Source organism: Crinia signifera, chromosome 1, assembly GCF_055691185.1.
Source record: "Crinia signifera chromosome 1, ASM5569118v1, whole genome shotgun sequence".
Lineage (NCBI taxonomy): Eukaryota > Metazoa > Chordata > Amphibia > Anura > Myobatrachidae > Crinia > Crinia signifera.
Window position 1 is genome coordinate 208,892,523 of NC_139217.1, and position 23,882 is coordinate 208,916,404.

The window sequence follows — 23,882 nt, forward strand, 5'->3', positions numbered from 1 at the left end:
TTCGCGTTGATCGTGGGGTGGCGTTAACAATTGTGGGGGCCATTTCACACTTTAGGGGGGCTAATTGGCCTCTGTGGGCCATTTAACATTGTTTCCTATGGAAAAATCGTGTCAATTGAGGCATTTAACAGTCAAATCGGGTCCATTGAGAAATTTAACATTGATCTCTATGGGAAATCGCGGGCATCGCGTCGGTCGCGTCGCGGCCGTTTTTAAGTGCATTCAATGCCCGCGATGACCGCGATTTCTAGTGGCGCCGTGAAAGTACAGAAGTACCAATGTTTTTTAACCATAAGGAGAAACAATGTTTTCATTTTTCATCTTTTCTTTGTCCAATCGTTCACACAATTTTTAGAAACTATATATTTTGGGAGCATTGCTATTGCAATTAAAATGCTACTGTAACCAGTTATCCCTAATTTCACAGCTATCACTGGTCATTCTATAGCTTTAATCTGTACAAGGCATTTTCATTACCAAGAAGACTGCAAGCAGTCATTGTGATATACTGTACACTCCAAAGTTCTCATTCCAAAGACTAATGGGGATTTTGAGGGGGTTGTGCAGTGGAAGTCCACTTGTGCTGTCCTAACACCTTAACGCAGGGGTTCCCAATCTTTTTCTAATCACGGCACCCTAGAGTATCAGAATTTTTCCATGGCACCCCTAGGCCCCAAAATATATATATCAAATAAAGTAGATTGTGTTTATATGTGCTTCTTAGGTTCAGTTATGTAGTAAAGGGCAGGATTTGGTTCTGATTGTACACATTTTATGATTGGCAGCCATCAGCACTGGTTTTGTCCAGAAATAATTGATCATAAATAATTTGAGTTGGTCCTGGACGACCAACCCGAGGCACCCCTGCAAGTGTCCCGAGGCACCCCAGGGAGACACGGCACACAGTTTGGGAACCACTGCCTTAACGACTTTGTCAAGAAACAATAGTAACTGCATGGGACACTGGGAAAGTACAGGTTGGGCTGCTCCAAGTATACCCCCGTAATGACTGAGGAGCTCCTAGTTGTGCAAATAACACATTAGTGATAGTGCATAAGACGTCATCACTGATCTCATGTACTGTATCATAGCCATTCTTTTGTGGATAGATGGATGCAGAAGCTATGCTACAAAGATATGCATGGAGTAAATCAGATACGGAGTGAATTGCATAGTAGAAGTGGGCATTGACAAATAGTTAATTCAACTACTTGTTAATTGGTAAGCAATCCTGAAATATTTATTTATTACCAGTTATTTATATAGCACGCACATATTCTGCAACGCTTTACAGAGAAAATATACATTAGTAAGAACTCCAAGTCACACTAAAACAACATTTGGAGCACTAAAAAAAAAAAACTTTTTTTTTAAAAAGAGTTATTAAAAAAAATAAAAAAAAAAATTCACTGAACTAGTCAACATTTTCCTAGCCCACACAAATAATAATGTATCGTACATACAAAGGAGCAGAACGAACTCACCTCTAGAGCAGGAGTAGATAGCAAGACATGGGTGGACTGGGACACATCTGCTGCATGGATGTTGTTATGGTAAGCAACATCCGCATGGTAATGATCCTCCAGTGTCATCATGTACGTGATAAAAGTGTCCACAGGTATTCTAAAGGTTTTAAGGAGGTCTCTTTCCTGAGGTATAAAGAAAACATTTATGTAACATAGGTGTAATAAGCACTGGGAACAAAGGTGACAAACTACTGTAGCTCACTTCAAACATCAACGCTGTTCCACTAGCACATCTGTACCCCATTTGCTTTACCGAGCCCTTGTTTCTTATACATTTGATTCCTCTTTCTAACCTCCACCCCCACCCCTCCCTCTATACTTACAGCTAAATCCACAAAATGCCATTTTAGTTTTCCTTTCCCTCCAAACAAACGGTCATTTAATCTTCCACTACAATTACGGCTTCTAAAATGTTAACTAGAAACTCCCAGTTCCCACCAACATTCTCTAGCACATTTAATGTAGGATATATATTCCATATCAGTATGTCCACAGGGCTGCAACAAACTGCTTTGACAATATACATTATTCAGTGTGTTCCAAACTCTGCCCTTTTAAATTATTGTGCTGTATCTCACCTGGAGCAAGTAACCTATACGCAGGATTGGTTGGGTAGAGCCATCCTTACTTTATGTTTCAGGTAATTACTTTGAATTTGCTTGTATCCCCCTCAATGTACAGTACTGCATAATATCAGGGGTGCCTACTTTTAAAGTCTCCTCTCCGGGAGGAGCCCAGAGAGGAGACTGTCAGCAGCGCTTTGGGGGGCAGGCATGACGGGGACGTCATCAAGCCCCGCAGATCCCGCAATTTGAGGTTTATCAAGAAGGGGCTGTGGCTACATTTGCATCTTTAGCCCCCCCCACTCTCAGAAAGCCGTGAATTGCGGGAAATTAACACTGCCACGGGGGGAGATGCGAGGGAGGGCGCCGGTATCCAGGAGGGTTGCCCACCTTTCCGGGGGGACGGGGAGGATTTTCGGGTGCCTCCCAGCCATTCGGGGAGGGTAGGCATTCTTGCATAATATCTGATCCAATTAAAGTACTAGTGGAATACTATGCATTTTCTTACCTGGAAGATTGAGTACATGATAACTGTTAGAGGCCTATTTCCGGAATATTCAGCTATCTTAAATATATCCAAACCCCACTTATTTGCATCTTCTATTTCCTGTAATGTAAGAAACAATATGGATTTATATGAGAGTATTTGTTATCTAAACTAAATTTGGTTTTAACACCAGAAAGAGTCTAAAAAAACAACATGGAAAAAATGTCTACCACAATCACCTGCGCTAGAAGCGTTTCATTGTCAGTCTTCACTCCGAAACGTGGGATACTGCAAGTGGTCAAGCTGGAGCTGTGGGTCAGCTTCTTAACACCACTAATTTGGGACATGGGCTTCTTCTTCTTTTCTTTCTCTTTTGAAGTTGGAGAGGGGATTTCCACTTCATGCTGCTTATCTAATAGAGGCAAATAATGATTTACTACTCTCCCACTACACTGCAAAGTACAATGTCAGTTCTTGTCAGGCAGAATGTGTGATGAGACACAAATATACATGTCCTATAACAAAAGAACAATTTGTAAATCAAAAAATGCTGACAGCAAAACACTTACCTAGAAAGGTATTAGATATATATTCGGACACCTGGTTTCCAGAGCGACTTGTTTCTGACAAGTGTGTTAGTTCTCTATTCAACATCCTCTTAAACTGAAAGAAGAAAAAGGTGGGAATGAGCAACATATCTGAGAAACTTCTTCAATATGACTTATTTACTGTAATCTAAGTTATTTCATACCTGCTTTTAGGAAAGGGGCTTTTGGGGGTATGTGTCCTATGCCTCTAGCTTTTAAAGGGCCAAGAAAGAGAAATTTCCGTTGGTCCTTTGTAAGTTTCATCTAGCGCTGAGTGTGTTTTATAAGACAGACACTGGCTCGAAATCTTAGCATGCCCAGAGGGCAGCCATCTGTTCCTTATAACTCTTAATATTGTAGCTTTAGGTGTAATAACAATAATGTTATTTATATACAACTTTTCTCCTAATAGGACTCAAAGTGCTTGCATTAGCCTTTTACAGCACAAAATACAAAACACACTTAACAAGGGACATTAGTGAAATGCTTGGGTAAACAGGAAAGTCGTGAGTCCCTTTTTGAATGTTTCCAGAGTGGAAGCTTCTCGAACTGAGCGGGGAAGTGAGCCTGCACACTGGCTTATATCCTTAAATGACTAATCGAAAGATCAAAGGCACTGCACAAGCACAGAAAGATATAGGTGCAGGTTAAATAGTCTAGAAAAGTGATGAAGTGGAACGTGATAGCGCAGCAGCTAACTTCCATATTTAAAACCCAGTTTGTACAATTACAGTTAAGGGCAGGTTGGTGCGTTATCACTAGCCACTTTATCATTTCACAAGGCATAATAAATCTGTCCCATAGTCTCTTATTTCTGGCCTATGGTACGCCTTTTAGGTTATTTCCAGGAAAGAAACTTTCATCATTTTGCTACATTCCATAAACAATGTACTGATCACAATATTTGTTCTGCATAGATATGGAGGGGGAGGAGCTGCTGCTATAGGGAGAGAATATCATATTGAATCATTTTACGGCTCTGTCACTTGAATGAATGGGAACCGTGCTGTGGTAAGACTAGAGCATGCACCGTGCAGAGTATATGGCACTGCTGAGAGTACAGCCCTGCACACTGCCCTCTTCAGCAGCAATTACTATGAATAGAAGGCTGCAGCACTCTATTCAGGGGGACCACAGGGACCGGTGCGTCGCTTCGGGGTTCCCGCGACATATTTGGGGGTCACCCCCTCCGTCTTCCCTCTTATATATGTGATCCCTATGCATCCAGCACACATACCCCTCCCCTCACACACAGCGCTCACCTTTGCCCACAGAGAGCAGTCCATCCTCTTGCTCCCAGCACCCAGGGGAGCGCTAGGGGATCCCCCATGCACAGCGCCGGGAGCCGCTCATCACCCCCTTGGGAATCCAAGGAGGTGCTCGGGGAGACCCGGGGGACATGCCGGTGATCGGGAGTCCCTGCACCGCTCCCTCAACAACACACAACCCAGGGACAGCCACCCAATCGGAGAGCACAGATTGAGCCAATCCACAGGCAGGAGGAGAGTCAGAGTGAGGGGGTGCGACCAATAGCAAGGTTGAAAACTGTCCAATCACAAGGCACTGATAAGGAAGAGGGCGTGACCGATGCGGCAGCAGCTGGAGAAGCGCAAGAAGGGGTGTAGCTAAGTACAGGGACGGCAGATGGGCGGGGCTACATCAGGCGATGCGACAAATAGAAACGCGCAGTAGGCGTGACAGATAGGGGGCGGATCCCTAATTCACCTGCAGCAGCCGCCTAATGTGCGTGACATACATGTGTCCGTGCTGCGCACACGCGTGTACTACACGGAGCAGCGGTAGCATGTTGTGCGGGGAGCCGGCACGTGTCTGTCAGCAGCGCACACTCGCGGTGACAGCTGCTAGAGCAGCAGCCATTCCATATCGCGCTATCGCTGTGCACACAGGCGGCAGCTGCAGTCCAGCCGGTGGGTACCGCTGCTGCTTTACTCCCTAGCTGCCTACCGTGCGCAGAATCCCCTTCTTCTCATCTACTGATTAGTACTAACAGAGAGAGCAGGGCACCAAGTTCCCAGTGGGTCCAGTTAGGGATTTTATACTGTTTATTTTATATTGCATATTCTTGGTGCCCAGCAGGAACTTTATTTAAACACGTTTGTTTTACTCCTGCTTTTCCACACAGCTCCCTAACTGAAAGAATTAGCTAACTAAATTAAATAAATATAATGGGGAAAAAAGTTACCCTCTACCACCAGTTTCTTCAATAGGGAAGTCAGTGTCACAGTGCCCGGAGCAAGGGCATGTTTCGTGCCCCCCCAATCTGTAGTTGGCGGGGCTCTTGCACGTGAAACGGGGAATGGCCTAACATTATACCAAACACCGTAATGCCCACTGCACATTTTAGCAAACTTTGTAATACCCATTACACCAGGGTTGCCGACTTTCAAAAAATCCTCTCCGGGAGAAGCCCGGAGAGGAATCTTTCATTGCGACTTTTGGGGGCGGGGCTTAACCGTGACGTCATTAAGCCCCGCCCCCATTACGGGAAATAGGCTAAATAACTGATATCCATGGAGGGGGCGGGGCTAAAACGTCACGATTATGCCGTTTAACTCCGCCCCCTCCCCTGAGACCCGCGGATTGCGGCATATAAATGCCGCGATCGGGGGGCTCAGTGGGGGTTCCCCTGATTCCGGGAGGGTTGCCCACCCTTCCGGGGGCCGGGAGGAAGGACCCGATTTTAGGGAGACTCCCGCAAATTCCGGAAGGGTCGGCAACCCTGCATTACACATAAAGCCACATGCCATAATGCCAATTACACTTGCCACACATGATGCCTATTACATACGATATAACAAACCGTAATGAATAAAAATTAACTTTTTTAAATCTTTGTTTAAAAATTCTGTAATATTTTTTTTTTTAAAGAACAGTAGGAAGTGTGGACAAGATATGAAAGAGTGTCTTAAAAATTATAAAAAAATCCTTGGTGACGAGCATCCAATGTCACTTCAGTTTAAGTAAATTACTTGTTTGGTGTATGAACTAGTGCGACTTGAGGTGTGTACACACGGGGGTGATATTGGCTAAAATCGCTGGAAATATGGTCGCTGAGCGACCATATTGCCAGTGATTTCGAGTGCTGCTGGCGATAAATCGCCAGCTGCGCTCTCCCGTGTGTACTCCCTAATGGTCGCAGGAGCAGCGGCTTCCCCCGGTGCTGACCAGGAGGTCAGCGCCAGGGAGGACAGCGGCAGAAGGATCCAAACGCTGCTACTCCCTCCTTCCTCCCTTCCAAGTGACAGCAGCAGTGTCTGCTGCTGCTGCTCCCCGTGCCGCAGCCGCTGCTCCCTTCCAAGTGACAGCGGCTGCTGCTCCCCCGCCTCGTGCCGCTGCTCCCTCCTGCCTTCAAAGTGACAGCAGCAGTGTCTGCTGCTGCTGCTGCTCCCCCCGCCCCATGCCGCTGCTCCCTCCTCCCTTCCTAGTGACAGCGTCTGCTGCTGCCGCCCCGTGCCGCTGCTCCCTCCCTCCTGCCTTCGGGTCTCCCGCTGATGAAAAGGAGACACTGAGCAATATGATTGCTGGCAATATATTGCTAGCAATATATCGCCAGAAATCATATCGCCCCGTGTGTACACACCATTACTAATAAGGGATTCACAGGTTAGACAATAACAACATACAGTACTGTATGTACATGTACATACAATTTGTAGCAGTGGTGAATGTCTTGATACAATTTCACTTTCCTTTATTAAAAATGATACCACAATGGGACTGAGGTGATTCAAGTATCAGTTAACACTTGCAAACATATACATATGAATGGTGTGCTGTCACTTGAGGCTATTGTATTTATGTTTGAAAAAGCAGATGCTTCACAGCGGACAGTACAATAATGCAGCTGTGACCTTGGGTTTGTGACAGGCACCTGGGTGGAGTGGGTATCTCCCCCTTCTACAGAGCTGATTGCCATGACGGCAGATCAGCGGACAAGTGGGTGACGCTGCTGTGACTCCAAGTAGATGGTAAGTGCCGGGGTCAAATAGGCATCTCTCCCCTTAGCAACACTGATAGCCACAGCGGTAGTACAGCCACTGTGATCTCCAGTCTGCCACTAACCGGACATGGTAAAGTGTGCCGCTGGGTAGATGGACTGACCTGGTTCCCTGATAGTCTGCGTACCGGAGCGCTGGATGTTCGCCAGGCGTTCACGTGGGCAGCTCAGCCGCTGCCGGGCAGAGCAGGAAGCGGGTGGGGGAGCGAGCAGGTCGGGCAAGTCGGCAACACAGCTACCGGTGCACGGCACCGGCGCCTTTTGATCTCTTAGCACCCGGAGCTCGTGCTCCACCCTCCCTACACCCCTGCATAAATCACCTGTGTGACTTAGCCTAATTATGGATATTTCAAATGTTGGATGCATTTGAAAGACTTAAGGTGTGTACACACGGGAGCAATATTGTGTGAAATCGCTGGGAATATGGTCGCTGAGCGACCATATTGCCAGTGATTTGGAGCGCAGGTGGCGATAAATCGCCAGCTGCGCGCTCCCGTGTGCACTGCCTAATGGTCGCTGGTCGCAGGAGCATGCTCCTGCGACCAGCGGCTTTCCCCGCGATCGCTGTGCCGGGAGGTCAGCGCCGGGGAGATCAGTGTTGATCTCCCCAGCCCCGTGCCGCTGCTCCCTCCCTCCTCCCATCAAAGTGACAGCAGCAGCGTCTGCTGCTGCTGCACTCCCCCTCCGCCCCGTAGCAGTGTCTCCTTTTCATCGCTGATGAAAAGGAGACACTGAGCAATATGATTGCTGGGGATATATTGCTAGCAATATATCCCCAGCAATCATATTTCCCCGTGTGTACACAGCATTACTAGATTTTGCATGATTTACAAGGTTTGTGCAAGTACTAGTTTCACAAACAGCACAGCCTCTAAACAAATGTCATTGCTCTTATTATGCCAAACCTATGGTAGCTACAGTAAGCTACGGTACAGAAAAACAATCCTGGAAATGCCCTCCAGATGCCATGCCACACTGGGAACTGCTTTACAGGGGAGTGAGTAGGTGAGTGGCTGCACAGTGCTAACTCTACAGGTCTGTACATACTGGGTGTTTTTGCCCATAAATGAGGTAGTGAAAATCGCTGGCTGATAAATCACTCAGTGCATACACAGAGGAGAAAGTGGGGGCTGTGATTATGCAGTAGCATGCATCAGTGATCATCACCAGCCCATACACACTATGCAGTTTTAAGCTCAAAAGTGAGCAACTTTGAGCTCAAAATCTCCTAGTGTGTATGGGCCTTAACATCACACCACACAGGCAGTGGGTGACATTTAATGGGATGCAATGTTTTTTATTTTATTTTTTTTGGGTGGGGGGGGGGGGGGGGGGAGGTGATATTTTCGCCAAAAACATCACTTTACACACTTTCACGAAATTACATAATTAATGAGATGCAAAAATTTGGTCTGAAGTGGTGATGTTTAGTAACGCCGGAACTCGCATCCAGATGTTTTCCCATTATAAAGTATACAACTCGCATATTTAATGAGATGCGAATTCGGGAAAATGGTACTAAAAATCGCCACACATGCAGACCAGTTTCTGACAAATGAATTTGGCAGAACCATGCACAGTGCATTGTTCTCTCTTTAAAAATGTGTAAAAGTTCAATTTAAAAACAAAAAGGCGTGGTGTCCCCTCTCCTGAGCATAGCCAGCCCCAGGCCTGGGTCCAAAAATATGGGGGACAAAAAGCGTAGGGGTCCCCCGTATTTCTGAAACCAGCCCCGGACTCTTGGATCGGTCCCTGGGACAAAAAATTCCCCCGTATTTTGAAACCAGCACCGTGCTCCAACAGCCCGCAGAGTAATGCCACAGCTGGGGGACACTTTTTACATAAGGTCCCCCGGCCATACCATGAGCACCGTGGCTGGTCAGCCTTTGATGGGGTACCTGGGGGAGTGGGGACCCCCCAATAAAGGGGTCCGCCCCCAGGCTTCAGCCGTTCAGGGCTGCAGCCCGGGGCTGTCACTGGCGTCCGTGGCCTGTGGACACCGGCCTGATAGGGTTAAATCATAAATACCAAATATTGCTTTATACAGGTGAACTACAACTACAAGTGCCAGCAGGCCTCCCCCACATGCTGGGACTTGGCAAACCACAAGTCCCAGCATGGGGGGCATTAATTGTAGGCACCTGTAAAAAGTGTTAAAAAAAAACCACATACACAGAGAAAGTACAAGTTTATTACACACACACACACACACCTCAATTTTACACCAATATACTTACAGAACCAGGGTCCAGCGCTGCCTCCCTTCTCCACTGCCAGCTCACCCCGTACTGACAGCGGGGTGAGCCGGCTTCCTCCATTCCTACTAACAGCTTCTATAGCGCTGTGAGGCTCTTAGAATGGTTGGCTCTATGCGTCTCCATGGAGATGCTTACAGCCAATCAGGGCTAAGCTATGCGTCTCCATGGAGATGCATAGAGCCAACCATGCTAACAGCCTCTATAGTGCTGTGACAGCACTTTAGAAGCTGTTAGCAGGGACGGAGGAAGCCGGCTCAACCCGCTGTCAGTGCGGGGTGAGCTGTCAGTGGAGGAGGAGGGAGTCAGCGCTGGACCCTGGTGCTGTAAGTATCATGGTGTAAAATTGAGGTGTGTGTGCAATAAACTTGTAGGGCAGTAGAGAGCCTGGTCGGGCCCAGGTACTGTTCAGCAGGTGTGGGCGTTGCCATGCACCCTAAAGGACCCCATACATTAGTCCGACCAATATGCCCTGGAGACTCGCTTACAATTTGGCACTTGATGAGCCATTTTTGCATGCAAATTATTGCATGTAAAAAACTCCCGATAATGGCAGCGGGGTCCAGGCATTGGTGGGATTTGGTCGACAGTGGGGTCAGATTGGCGGCTGGGAGCTAGTAGAGGCATTTGACGGGCTTCAGAGCGTGAAGCTGCTGGTGAATTTGTTTTCAAAAGACTGGCTGGCCAGTTATTGGCTGGGAGAATTCTCTCAGCGAATCGGCGACCGGCCAGTCTTTTCAAATCATTTTTACAAATTCACCAGCCGATTCCCACTCCGCAGCCTGGCAAAGGACGCTTCTAGCTCCCAAACGCCGCTCTGCCCCCCGCTGTGCCCCGCATGAACCGCGCTGCTGCACAGAAGTGCATCCCACCATATGTAATTTTTCATCTCATCCGATTCTTTATTTGATGTGTGATGCTGTACAAGTTATTCGTTACAGCTAATCACCCTTGGTGGGTTACTCTGGGGGTGTCTTTTATATTGGGGAGAGCATGGTTAGATGGTGAGGGTAGGTGGTAGTACCACTAGCTGTGTGGCACATGGCTAATTGTTTGCATAGAAATCATTAAAAGTACTCACACTAGGAAATAAGATCGCATTATTTATCTCTTTGGCTCCCAAACTGTGTGCACTGGGATGCCTAAGGACACTTCAGGGTGCATTGGATTGGTGGTCAGAACCTATTCAAATTATTATATATATATATATATATATATATATATATATATATATATATATATATATATATATATATAATTTAATAGGGAAATCCAAAAATTGTGGCTGCCAACCATGTCCCTTAATACATAATGGAATCAAAGGATGACCTATAAATACATTTTAGTTCATTTATATTTTTAAAAAAAAAAAAAAATACTCAATAAGAAACTTTTGTTCTGGGGTGACATGACAAAAAAATTTGGATTAAAAAAAGTCTGGGAACCACTGCCTTATGTGCTTATCAAAAAATAATTAAATATGTACTCTTAAATTTTCTATGTATACAACCTGATCTAAAAAAAAATGATTACATAGTTTTATATATAACGTGGTCAGGAAAATATAATTTTTCCGCTGATGGCATGCTGGTTATTAATAGCCGGGAGATAGTGACGTGCGGAACCGCGCATCGCTGACGCCCCTACACACACACGCACAGTGATGTAGGGGCATTTTCTGAGCGATCTAGTTAAATTAAGTAACATCTCAGAAAATGCCTGTATATTGCTATGTGTGTAGTGCCCATTGGTTTTGGGCACCATTGTGGCACAGTGGTTAGCATTGTTGTTTCATAGCGCTTAGGCTATGGATTATTGGGTTCATTCACATTGTATTGCATAAGCGATATATCCAGCATTTAGGGCCCCATTTCAGAGTTAATCGATTATCAAATGACTGTGCATGATTATGGATCTTAAATGCATTGTGGCCGGAGGGTGACTGATAGGAACCCGGCACTTGGGGGTGGACACCTGCTGTTTTCATGGAGTGTCAGAAAAAACACAGACATGTCCAAGAGTTTGAAGGGAGTGTCTGACATCAGCGGCGGCCTTGATCAGCCTGTTTCTGTCGCAGACTTGTAAAAGGGTCAGACGTAAGGCCCCTCACACTAGTCCGACTTGTCCTAAGGACAAGTCAGACCAGTTTGCCCTTGAGAGCCCCCTGGCAGCTCCCCAGGAGGCTCGCTTACGATTTGGCATTTGGGTACTTGTGTATTATAGCGGCGCCCCTGATGTGCATCGCGCGATGTTTTCATTGCGTCGCATCGCATGGCATGCGATGCGACGCGATTTTTGCCCCCTATGCGATGAAAGATCGTATAAGCACCATAAAGGGTGCTTACGATGTGAAATGCACCCCCACGCCACCCCCCCCCCCCACTATAAACGTGAACCCGAAGCGTGGCGAGCGCAGCGAGCCCGCGAGGGGCGGCGGTACGCGTCCTCCGACCTTTTCATACCCCCACTATCCACGTTGGCGTGGAGTTGAGAATAGAAAGTGTGGCGAGCGCAGCGAGCCACCGAGCCCGAAGCGTGGCGAGCGGACGCGGATACCTTCACAGGTATCGGAGTCCCCTCGCGGGCTTCACAGGTATCCGCGTCCCCTCGTGGGGCTCGCTGCGCTCGCCACGCTTTGGGCTCGGTGGCTCGCCACACTTTCTATTCTCAACTCCGCGCCGACGTGAAAAGGTCGGAGGACGCGTACCGCTGCCCCTCGCGGGCTCGCTGCGCTCGCCACGCTTCGGGTTCACGTTTATAGTGGGGGGGGGGGGGGGTGGCGTGGGGGTGCATTTCACATTGTAAGCACCCATTAGGGTGCTTATACAATGTTTAATTGCATCGCATTGTATGGCATTGTATGCCATGTACAATGTCATACAATTTAAAAATTGTATGACATTGTACAGTATTGCGCGATATCGCGTCGCATACCATCGTATGCCTTATGGTATGCGATGCGATGGGCGCCGCCAAAATACACAAGTACCGGCATTTGATGTGCCAAATTTACATGCAATAAATCGCATGAGTCCACCAAACCCCGCCGGGCCGCCCGCCCGCCCCCCCTCCCAGCATGTTTTCCCATGCACATGCTTGTAATGGATGTTTAACATAAACATTCCTTCGCATGCTGCTGGGGAACACCCACATCATTTGATGGTCGGCAACCATCGAATGATGTGAAACGTGCACGCATATGTAAGGTTGCTCTTAGCGGGAGGAAATGGGCGGGCAGCTACATCCGGTGATGTCAGCTGCCGGTTAGCCCCCCCCCCACCTGCATCATGGCCTCATTACCATGAGAATGCCCATGAAACGCTATGGGTTCCCATGTGGTGATGTGGCTGCCCCTGCACCCAAGCCCCTTTCCACCCCCCCCCACCTGCTGTCCTGGGTAGACGCACCCAGCGATCCCACTAGTTGCACCCAGCACATGCGCACAGCCTGACCACTGAAGCAATCAGAATACCCCCCATAGTGACAGGCAGAGGCAATCGCGGGGAGGGACAGATGGCTTCACTGGTAATAGGTGCGTGTCTCCCCTGTTTTCCAGGAGTGGCTGGGCCAAGGTTTTTTTGGCCTCTCAAGACATGCTGCAACAAGCAGCCTAAGGTTAGACAGACAGGCTACAATCGCAGAGCGACATGTGACTGATGCAAATGCAGACAGGTGGTGGTATGCATCAACTTGTGCATTTGCATTGCAGCAAGCAGCTTATCATATGCTACCCAAGCTGAATCAGGCCCTATGTATCAACAAGGGTGTTATTTGTTTGAGGTTTGTCAGATCTCCTGCTGTGCGCCCTCTTGCTATCCAAAAGGGATTATATATGGATGGTGGGCAGTAGCGGTACCAACACCAACATTCTGACTTCACCAACAATACCATTGTGTGGTAAGAGCTTGTTGAAGTGGAGGCTGACATGAATGATTAGACTGTCTTTGTAAATCACTGTGCATTTATGTAGCATCAACATATTTATGATTAATAATACAGGTTTACCACCGATAATCCGGTACCCTGGGTTCCAACAATGTGTCAGATAACCCATTTTGCCCCCGCCACAACCGTCTCACCAGGTGTGGGCAATTCCTAAACTGTTCTGCTCATGTCATGTCACTCATACATATGTATATGTCATATATACAGATGGAGCCGGCTTCTTCCATCCAGGGGCTGGTGGTTGGATCGCCAACCGCCAGTCGCCGGAAGGAGATACTTGTGCATCCCCTTCTATCTGAGCTCCCCCTGGGTACCCGCTGCCTCACTGCCGGTCCCCGACCTGGTATCCCACCTGGTATCCCACCCAGCTGGAGTTCCAAAGGTTCCCCATGCCTGGTATAGAGCCTGGATAAACTCCTTGAGTTCACATGGGTTCCTATGGTTTTGCCCCCAAACTCCAAAAAAAATACCCGTTGTTTAAGTGCCTTAAGTGAGTATATATGTACATGTGGTAAGGAATATATAAGAGATTGTCAGATCTACTGATACAAATGACTGAAAAATTGTCACAAAAGTGCTGTGTAATATGTGTTCTCTATCTAAATTGCTGTTAATAAATAACTAAATGTTCAGGTGCTATCGAATTCCATTCATATGGCTCAAATGTTCCCCCAAACATCAGTTATGTTTACCATCAGTTATCGGAAACAGTCATGAGGGGATTGCGCATACTGTACATTGAGTTTATACATGGCAAAATGGAATGGAATGGAAAAATTGTAGCAACCCACTATCTTTGAAAACCCACGCAGTTCCTCTTCCCTGCCTGGGGTGTGGCTGTCTGCTGTGGTGCTTCTAGCACAGTGTGGTCTGTATATAAGCACTGATATGCAAACCAGACCTGTGCTAGAAACACCACAGCAGACAGCGACACCCCAGGCAGGGAAGAGGAACTGCATGGATTTTCAAAGATAGCGGGTGCTAGAATGAACACTAGGCCTATATTAGGTAAACATTACAGGTCATTATGATAAATACAAATGTTTGCTTGTCAGCTTTCACATCTATTTTGACAAATTCACCCGGCACTCAAAGGGATCATTATTTATTAAATACTGTCAGCTATTTTGATTTAAGCAAATGGTTGACAATAACTTCACCAGTACCCTTACCTTGTTTGAGGCCATCTCACTGACTGAGTGCCTGGTCTGTAGAGTCTCCAATTGGTCCAGACACCAATCCAACTCTTCCAGAGTTTCGATGGCCAGTTTCTGAACGGCATCCTCTATGGAGGTAAGAGAAGGAGGCATTTAGACTGAATGATTCTAAAAATGTATTTCTTCTGAAAACCATATCCAGGCATCCACCCTTCTCGTTACTGATACCAATGATAGTCTGACCAGGGATGGACTGTAGGTAACTTAGGAATGTTTGGCAAGTTCACTTTTACAATATTTTAGAATGATGAGAAAAGTACGCCATAATGGTACAAGTACAGTTATTCTTCAGCTTTTCTGAAAAAAAAAAAAACTGCTTTTCCATAACCCAGAGCCCCATACCTATGACATACTGACACACAAATGAAATTAAGCCATAACTTTGCCCACAGTAGTACAAAATGTTGCAGCATATAGATGTATATGACAGTATCACCAAAATAGCAGCAATACTTCATATACTTCCTTTTTTGTTATCCAAGGTCCTGGCACTTTACCAATAAACTTTGAAGTATCAATAACTTGCGGTGATTAATCCTATTTGGCTCTTAAACTGAGCCAGGGAATCTGTAGCACGAGGATGTAATATCATGAAGAATTCCTCACAAACCAAGCAATCCATTTACAAAAGTTAAATAGTGCGAAAAGACAAAATCTTAGGTTTTCCTTCCATTTCTTCCTAGATTTGACCTGTGACCAGCATTTGTAAAAATATATATTTAAGGTTCAAAACTTAGGTTCCGGAAGAGAAGAGGTTTTTTTTTTTGTCTTGCTGCTCCAACGCAAAACAAACCGTAGAATGCTGCAAAGGCAGAAATAGAAAGAATGAGGATGTTACTGTGAGACATAATTGTAGAGCACGATCAGTCCACATCTAGAGCATTCTATAGTCTCTGATTTCTTCTAATGCAGCATTCCTTCTCAGCAATTATGTAGATATAATGTTATATTGCAGATTAACTGTGGTTATAATGCATTAAAAAAAAGATGTGATAACAAAAAATAAAAAGTTTGCGAGTCTCCGTGGGCAATATCCTGCATTTTACCAGTAGTATAAGAATGCATTAGGTGTAAATATTTGGTAGAGGTAGCAGCCATTGTAGTGTTTCCATAGTGACCAAAGCGAACCATGGTTATCCACTGCAGAAAGAAAATCATCTCCTTTTGCCCCTTTTTGTTTCCATTTGATCAGCTTGCAGAAGAGGTAAAATGAGTTGTGCATACAGCTGCAGTGTTTCTATGCTATGTATATGTATTTACATCAGAAATGTGTGTGACCGAAGGGGAGTATGTGAAATCCTGGTGTGAAAAAGAAGGTAATCACAAATTAATATTAGAGAGTTATGTTATGTGCCATGTTCTTAGCTATCTGGGATGATAGCATTTTCTCTGGGTACCGATAACAAGCAAATGGAGGGGAGGAGAAGACAGAGGATGAAAGGAGGGAGACCAGGCCCAAATCACCATGACAACCGACCTCCAAACTCACTGCAGTCCACCTTAACCCTTATAGAGCCAGCACTGACAGTAATGACTTCCAGGATTCTGTTAGAATATCCTCATTTGCTAACATCCAGGGATTCTTAGCAGCTGACAATGAAAGTCTTTAATGTGCAAACTCAGTGGGCCTTGATGCATTAAAAACGCCATCACACCATGTTCTCTGTATCTGATTATAATTTATTATTTTCTTTAATAGCTATAGTAAATATAATGTACACTAAGCCAGTAGTGACAGATGGTTATGGATCATTAGGTCTACAAGATGATGGTCGACAAGCATTTGGTAAATAACATTAAGTCAACATGCTGCAAGGTCGACATGGGTGTAGGTCGATATGGGTGTAGGTTGACAGGTCCTTAGGTCTACACAAACATTAGGTCGACACAAGCATTAGGTCGACACAAGCATTAGGTTGACGTGGGCAAGGTCGACAGGTCGACAGTCAGAAGGTCGACATGGGGTTTTTCACAGTTTTTTTGACCCGAATGTCGACACAGTTGACATTAACACAGGATAAAGTGCACCACGTCCCCTCGCATGGCTCGCTGCGCTCAGCATGCTTCGGCATACGCTCGGCACACTATTTTATTCTCCCTCTATACCCTAGTGGATGATAGGGCATGAAATAACGCCTGTTGACACATGTTGGCTCAAAAAACAGTGAAAGACCCCATGTTGACATTTTGACTGTTGACCTTGCCCATGTCGACCTAATGCTTGTGTCGACCTAATGACCTGTTGACCTACACCCATGTCGACCCAATGCTTGTCGACCCAATGTCCGTATCCCAGGTATCCATTACAGTGAGCATTCTTTCAAAGGAGATTATATATATAAATATATATATATATATATAGATAGATAGATAGATAGATAGATAGATAGATAGATAGATAGATAGATAGATAGATAGATAGATAGATAGATACAGAAGTACCAACACACTCGCCATTCCTAAGAATGGGGTGCAAACAGCACCCACTTCCCAGGTTGGGGTGCATTGGCCTGTGACCACACACTCTAGTAAATACAAACACAGGGGGCCCAGCACTCAATACAACAAACTAACTCACCTTAACATTGAAATAATCAATAAATAAATAATGGGGTTTTAGTTCATGAATTGATCAATGCATTTAAGCTTGCAGCCCATCGCCAAGGGACCCCATTTCACTGCAAGTCCTACACTAACAACTGGTTTTCATGGGAACCTGGCAACTGTTTGCACATCATAGCTAAAATGAACATGTGTTATTTTCCTGGGTTAAAGCTCAACTGCCAAGTACCTTATGGCTTTTAAAGGTGAGACAATCCCCAACACACAGCACCTGAATTAGTATTAAAGTGGCAGCTGTCACAGGTTTCAGGTAAAGGAGCTTATCTAGGGTGCATGAGAAAGCTATGATCACAGTAACAGAGGTTAATTAAAAATCAACCCAAATATATAGATGTTAAGGTGAGTTAGTTTGTTGAAGTGAGTGCTGGGCCCCCGTGTTTGTGTGTGTGTGTATATATATATATATATATATATATATATATATATATATATATATATATATATATATATATATATATATATATATATAGACAATGCTAAAATATCATAGTAAAACATAATTTTCCAAATTTGTGTTATATAGGTAAACCTATATACCATGCCTCCTGTTTTCATTGTGGGGGCCACAGCCACATCTCTCTCAAGGATAGACGCTGTGCACATCCAAACAGCATCACTGATGCACAAGTGAACTACATCTATTCACCACTGCGCACAGAATTTATTCAACACTGATCACCCACACAGCCTGTAGTTCACGGGTGTGGTATAGGGTTCCCGACAGTCGTGATCCCGACTGGCCGGACCCAGGCAGCATAGTGAGTGCAACAAAGCCCCTTGCGGGCTCTCTGTGCTCACCACGCTGCGGGCACGGTGGCTCGCTACGCTCGCCACCTACAAGGGAGAATAGCCGGTGGCCGTCGGGCCCCCGTGTGTCGGGGTTTTTACTGTTGGGATCCCGACGTCGGGTAAATGACTGTCGGGATCCCGACTTTCGGGACCCCATCTGGCACCCCTAATTCACCGCTCTGCACAACATCTATTCATTGTTGCGGACACATGCACAGAGCATCTTTTCACCACTGTGCACATGCACAGCATCTAATCACTGCTAGGTAGAGCCCCAAGTGACAGTGAGCCTTCCAACTACCCTCCCACATCAGGGCACTGTGGCATGCAGAGGGGACAGTAGTGCGGTCTCAAAATAATTGGCTGTCCAGCGAAAATCGGGACAGTTGAGAGGTATACACATATGAAAATTTCTATATGGTAATTATATCCATTTATATCAATAAATTGGCAGATAGAAATAAAAAAAAAGTAGGACTTAACAGCAATAAATCAGCTGTGCGTGCGTCTACTTATATATTTGCTCTCATTGACCATTAAGCAGAGACAGTGAATTTAATCTCTAATTTATAAGAGCACTAGCTTATATCACATGAAATAAACTAATTATAGTTCTCAGAACCAAACTTCTGTACGGTCCTTCTCCCACTCCTTCCTTCTCCTTATCTTACATACTAACTATTTTCTCAGTCCCACCACAGACATCCCAGGATATGACCGGAAGTAATGTCATGCATTCCATGATATGGAGTGCACAATTTAATTAGGATAGAATGGTTATATATAACGGGGCCCGGGGATTGTACCTGTGGCTCCCATTCCTTTCCTCCTTTCCGTATGTATTGGAAATAATACTGTTGTTTCCTTGATAAAGGTTCGCGCTCTGGACTGAAATGTCAGATTGTTTGTATAGTTTGACACCTAATTGATTGACAGCATCACTTGGTATGTTTATGGATCAATAAAGTAACTTTAATTATCTGGAGAGTGCTCCTTGTCCCTTTGACCTGGGACTTTCTGCAGAGTATTGTTGGATTGCACTTTGCCTGGTGTGATCCTTGATGAGCACCCCAACGGTTGTCTGTAGCTGGTGAGTTATATATATATATATATACACATATAGACTAGGTGATTCATCGCGCCCTACGGGCGCTCTTCACACCGTCGTAAGGGGCTGCGCCCCCTTAATTTGTGAACGTTTGTATTGTGAGAAATATGGTTAGAATTGTATGAAAGATGCCTGTATTGCAACTTGAGTTATAGGGGAAATGTGTTAAATAGAGAGCATATGATTTGGAAGGGGGTGTGTATTGTTTTGTTTAATTAAAAAGCGGTTACAGAGTAAGATGTACATTGATAGTGTTGATGGTACAGTGACATTTGTCGCGGGGGGGGGGGGGGGGGTTTGCCGCGAATCGTGGGAGGGGTCGCGGGGGGGGTGCCGCGAATCGCGGGGTCACAGGGGGGGGCGCGAATCGTGTGTCCCTCCTGGAGAGGGTCATGTTGGGAGGTATGTGACTGACTCACATGACAGAGAACCAGCCCAGTGAGCCCACAGTGCCAGACATCCTCTGCCTCCCCATGTTGCAGTGTCTTTGCTGGGCAACATGGGGAGGCAGAGGATGTCTGGCACTGTGGGCTCACTGGGCTGGTTCTCTGTCATGTGAGTCAGTCACATACCTCCCAAAATGACCTTCTCCAGGAGGGACACATTGCTCTGTTTCTGGACTTCCCTCATAATGTATGATTGCCATCACCTGTTTCACACATGTTATTAATTGATTAGAAAGGTGCTTCAACACAGGTGCTGGCAATCATTAATTAAGGGAGAAGTCCAGAAACAGAGCAATGTGTCCCTCCTGTTATACACACACTCACACACTTTGAGTGACAGATGTAGCCAAATATATATGAGATATCCAATTAGACTGTACACTAGGGTGATCACTCCAGAAATTAGCTGATGTCCACACAGCGTGTAGATAGCAACGTTTCAATGTTTTTAATACATTTTTATCAAGCTTGATAAAAATGTATTAAAAACATTGAAACGTTGCTATCTACACGCTGTGTGGACATCAGCTAATTTCTTGAGTGATCACCCTAGTGTGCAGTCGGATTGGATAGCTATGTTTCTGGCAGATTGCTTGAGGATATGCACCGGGTAACAGCATTAATCTTTATGCGAAGAGTGCCGGTTAATATACATATATATATATATATTCCCCCAGTGAATTTGTATTTGAAATTTATTTTAACAAAAAAATATTTTCTCTTTGAAGGGAAGTTTTACCTCCAAGTGTCTGGGTGTACTATGGGGGCGGCGGTAGCCCCCTCATATGCAAACTTGTTCATGCATAGCATTGAACAAAAATTATTTTTCAATCAAAGGGTCCTAAAACCACAGGTCTTGATGTACAGAAGCTACATCGATGACCTGTTGATTATATGGCCATGCATCCATGCATTAGAGCTGCCAAAGGCCACCTTTTAGACACCACAGCGTTTTTGAATGCTTTAAGTGAGATACATCTGGTACCCAAGGACAGCTTTTTATGTAGCATTGATGTTACCAGCCTATATACGGTAATTCCGAATGAGGCTGGTTTGATGGCTGTGGAGCGACTTCTCTGGGATAATACTGGACTTCTCTGGGATAATACTAACTATACTGGTCCAAATGTTGATTTCGTGCTCTCACTGCTCGAATTGGTTCTGACCCATAATTACTTCCTTTACGATAAATCATTCCATCTACAGGTCATTGGTTGTGCGAGGGGGATCAATTTTGATGGAAGTTGAAAGGGATGTATTCTTCAGTAACCTCGATATACCGGGCAACATCTTTATTTATGCGCGTTAAATCGAAGATTTATTTATGATTTGGACCGGTCCCCACGATAATTTTGTTGACCTGATTGATACACACAATAAAACATCCAGTCCGGTTAAATTTACTTTTTCTGTCGACACAGTGTCGGTCAATTTTTTGGATGTTGCTTTAACTGTCAAGGAAGGGATAGTGGAAACTTCGGTTTTCACTAAACCAACCGACCGGAATACTGTTTTACATGCCAGAAGCTGTCACCCTAAATTCAGCAAATTTAGCTTGCCCTATTCGCAGTTCCTCCATGCAAGAAGAATCTGCAGCACGGATGCACTGGCTGAACAGCAGATTAATATCATGTCGGATAAATTTTTGGCTAGAGGTTACGATGCCACCTTACTCTCGGATGCTAAACAGAAGGCTATGTTGAAGTCTAGAGACTCCCTGTTGGTTTATAAACAGAAGACACATGCGAGCAATAGGTTGCCCTGGGTCAACCATTTTAGTGTTGCTAGCCCAGACATTAATGTTGCCACCAAAAAACTCTGGCCCTTGGTGCAGATGGATGCCACCTTGACTTTATCAGACACCACAATCATGCCATGTTACACTCGGCAGGAGTGTGCGTGACATGGTTTTTAAGACTGATGTATCTAAACTTCAGGAACACAGTAGAGAACAATTTATTGGTTTGCGTCCTGGTTGCTTCCGATGCCTCAATTGTATTACATGCAGGGCCCTCATTACTGGGGATTCCTTCTGCCATCCCTCTAGTGGAAAACGTTTTATTCTCAGGCATAGAGTTAGCTGTACCGCACGTTACATTGTATATATGATTTCTTGTCCCTGCTCCCTAAATTATTTTTTGCAAGACAGATCGCACCCTCAGGGAGAGGATGGCTGGACATAGACACTAATCAATGAAAGCCCTCAAAAAAGGTTTGAGTGACCAGCCGGTGGCGTGGCATTTCCTAGAAGCCCGTCATACAATGCCGATGCTTCGGTACATGATAATTGATCACGTACCAGCATCAGCACGCAGGGGTAATCATTCACTACAGCTGCTCAAATGTGAGGCACAGTGGATTCAGCGCCTTGGGACCATAGCTCCTAAAGGTCTTAACGAGTTCAAGGGGCTTCACTGCTTCTTATAAGTTACCATCCACTTTAGCTAGCTCCTCCATGTGTATGATGTATTTACATGTATTACTGTATCTCTTGCCTCAGGTAATAATTTTAATTATATTGCTATATTTAAATGTCGTATGATACTTATGTGCGTCCACATTGTTTGCAAGATCTGATTTTCTATCAAGTTTTTTTATGTGTCTATGTGTATTTATTGTTATTTCTCTATGTGGTTATTTGTATTATTATTCACAGTCTTTTGTGCAACATTGGCCCTTATTCTGGTTGGTGTGGTAATATCCGCGTGTGTTCGTGCCGCCGATGTTTTGTGTCTGCGCATGTGCAGAGGCGTCTCTGCGCATGTGCGAGCGGGGCGTACGGCCAAATCCCGCATGAAATGTGAACACTCCGAACAGGGGGTGGAGAGGGGCGTGAAGGGCTATTTGGGCTCATTACCATATGCATACGCCCCACGTTTCATGGGCGTTCCCATGCAAACGCTGGGCGTACGTATGGTAATGCGGCCGTGACGCACGTGTAGGGGGCGGACATATGACATCGCCGGATGTCAGCTTCCCGCCCAGATCCCTGCTTTTGCACGGAAAAATGTCCGTGTGGTCTGAGGTTGCGGGAGCTGGTGGATCACTCGGTCCTGCATTCGATGGTCTGCGACCATCGAATGATGGGGGAGGTTCCCTGAGATGGAGGAGGCGTATTCCATGAAAAATACACGTGCGGTCCGTTCGGCCAGCTTCTTACCGCGTACGGACGGAGTTGGCGATCCGTATGGAAGGCGGGGTTTCGCACGCACGGTCCTGGCCGCATATTCGGATCCGGCCGCACCGATCAGAATAAGGGCCATTGTGTGATATGCTATATTGTGCCAACAGGAGATTTTATTTCCTGTTTGGGTCTTGTTGCCATGGTGAGACGACCACGCCTCCATCCCCTGTAGGACGTGATGACGCCGGGCACTGACGCACCTGGGTGTGCGTCATTGCTGCTCATGACATCACCTGCCCGGCGGGAATGGAGACGGACTTGGTGATTTGTTCAGCGCAAAAGGTGGTATGTATAAATATTGCATTGTCTTGTATGTATGTTTATATCCTTATGACAAACTGAAGTAAAGAGTTCGAAACGTTGATGTATCTCTGCTTCTGAGACTTCTTATTTGCTGAGTGCCACCCCCGGTCGTTTGTTTGTATCCTCATTGAGGACATGGTAGGCACCGCTACATATATGCATTGATGAGGATTTGCTACTCACCCCTGTATTGAGATATATATATATATATATATATATATATATATATATATATATACTCTCAGTTAACAGAAATGAACAATGTTTGGCAAATCTGAAGTTCTGTCAAGTCTCATAACTCCAAACATGACCCTATCCAGGAGGGACACAATGCTCTATTTCTGGACTGTCCTCTTACTATATGATTACCATCACCTGTGTTGAAACACCTTTCTTATCACTTATACTGGGCCCTTTCACACCGCATATATAACCTAGGTTCGACCTGGGTTACTGCCAGGCCGACCCGGGTCACTGTGCGGTGTGAAAAGGCCTTTTTGAAAAATACTGGGTCCAGCCATTTGGGAATCTGACCCGGGTAAAAAGAAGGGTCTATTCGGGTCAGACCCGGTTTGCTGAACAATGTAAACGGGTAACCCAGGCCGAGAGACTTCTGCAGAGGAGGCAGTTTGCTGAACAATGTAAATGGGTAACCCGGGCCGAAAGACTTCTGTAGAGGAGGCAGCAGCGTTACCTTAGTGCCGCCTCCACCCTGACGCACCGCCACTCCGCCCCCCTGAATGACAATAAGCTGGGTCGCTGTGAGCCCCAGTTAGAGCAAATGCTGGGTCGCTCCTGGAATGGACCCACGTCCTTATACGGGGTGCGACCT

General features: G+C 45.7%; 1 protein-coding gene across 7 annotated transcripts in view; it reads right to left on the bottom strand.

The window, feature by feature from the left end:
* The window catches only part of PDE4C (phosphodiesterase 4C), a 652,796-nt gene that overhangs the window by 19,234 nt on the left and 609,680 nt on the right, over window positions 1-23,882 (bottom strand). For 5 of the 7 annotated variants that reach the window (XM_083179233.1, XM_083179234.1, XM_083179236.1 and 2 more), the window contains 5 exons: window positions 14,554-14,666; window positions 3,146-3,239; window positions 2,816-2,988; window positions 2,598-2,696; window positions 1,485-1,649 (listed from right to left, as the gene is read on the bottom strand). In XM_083179233.1, coding sequence (XP_083035359.1) covers window positions 1,485-1,649; window positions 2,598-2,696; window positions 2,816-2,988; window positions 3,146-3,239; window positions 14,554-14,666 — 644 coding nt within the window. Of the gene's footprint in view, window positions 1-1,484; window positions 1,650-2,597; window positions 2,697-2,815; window positions 2,989-3,145; window positions 3,240-4,425; window positions 4,632-14,553; window positions 14,667-15,095; window positions 16,009-23,882 lie in introns of those variants that run through there. The other 2 variants (XM_083179239.1, XM_083179238.1) reach the window with 2 other exon arrangements.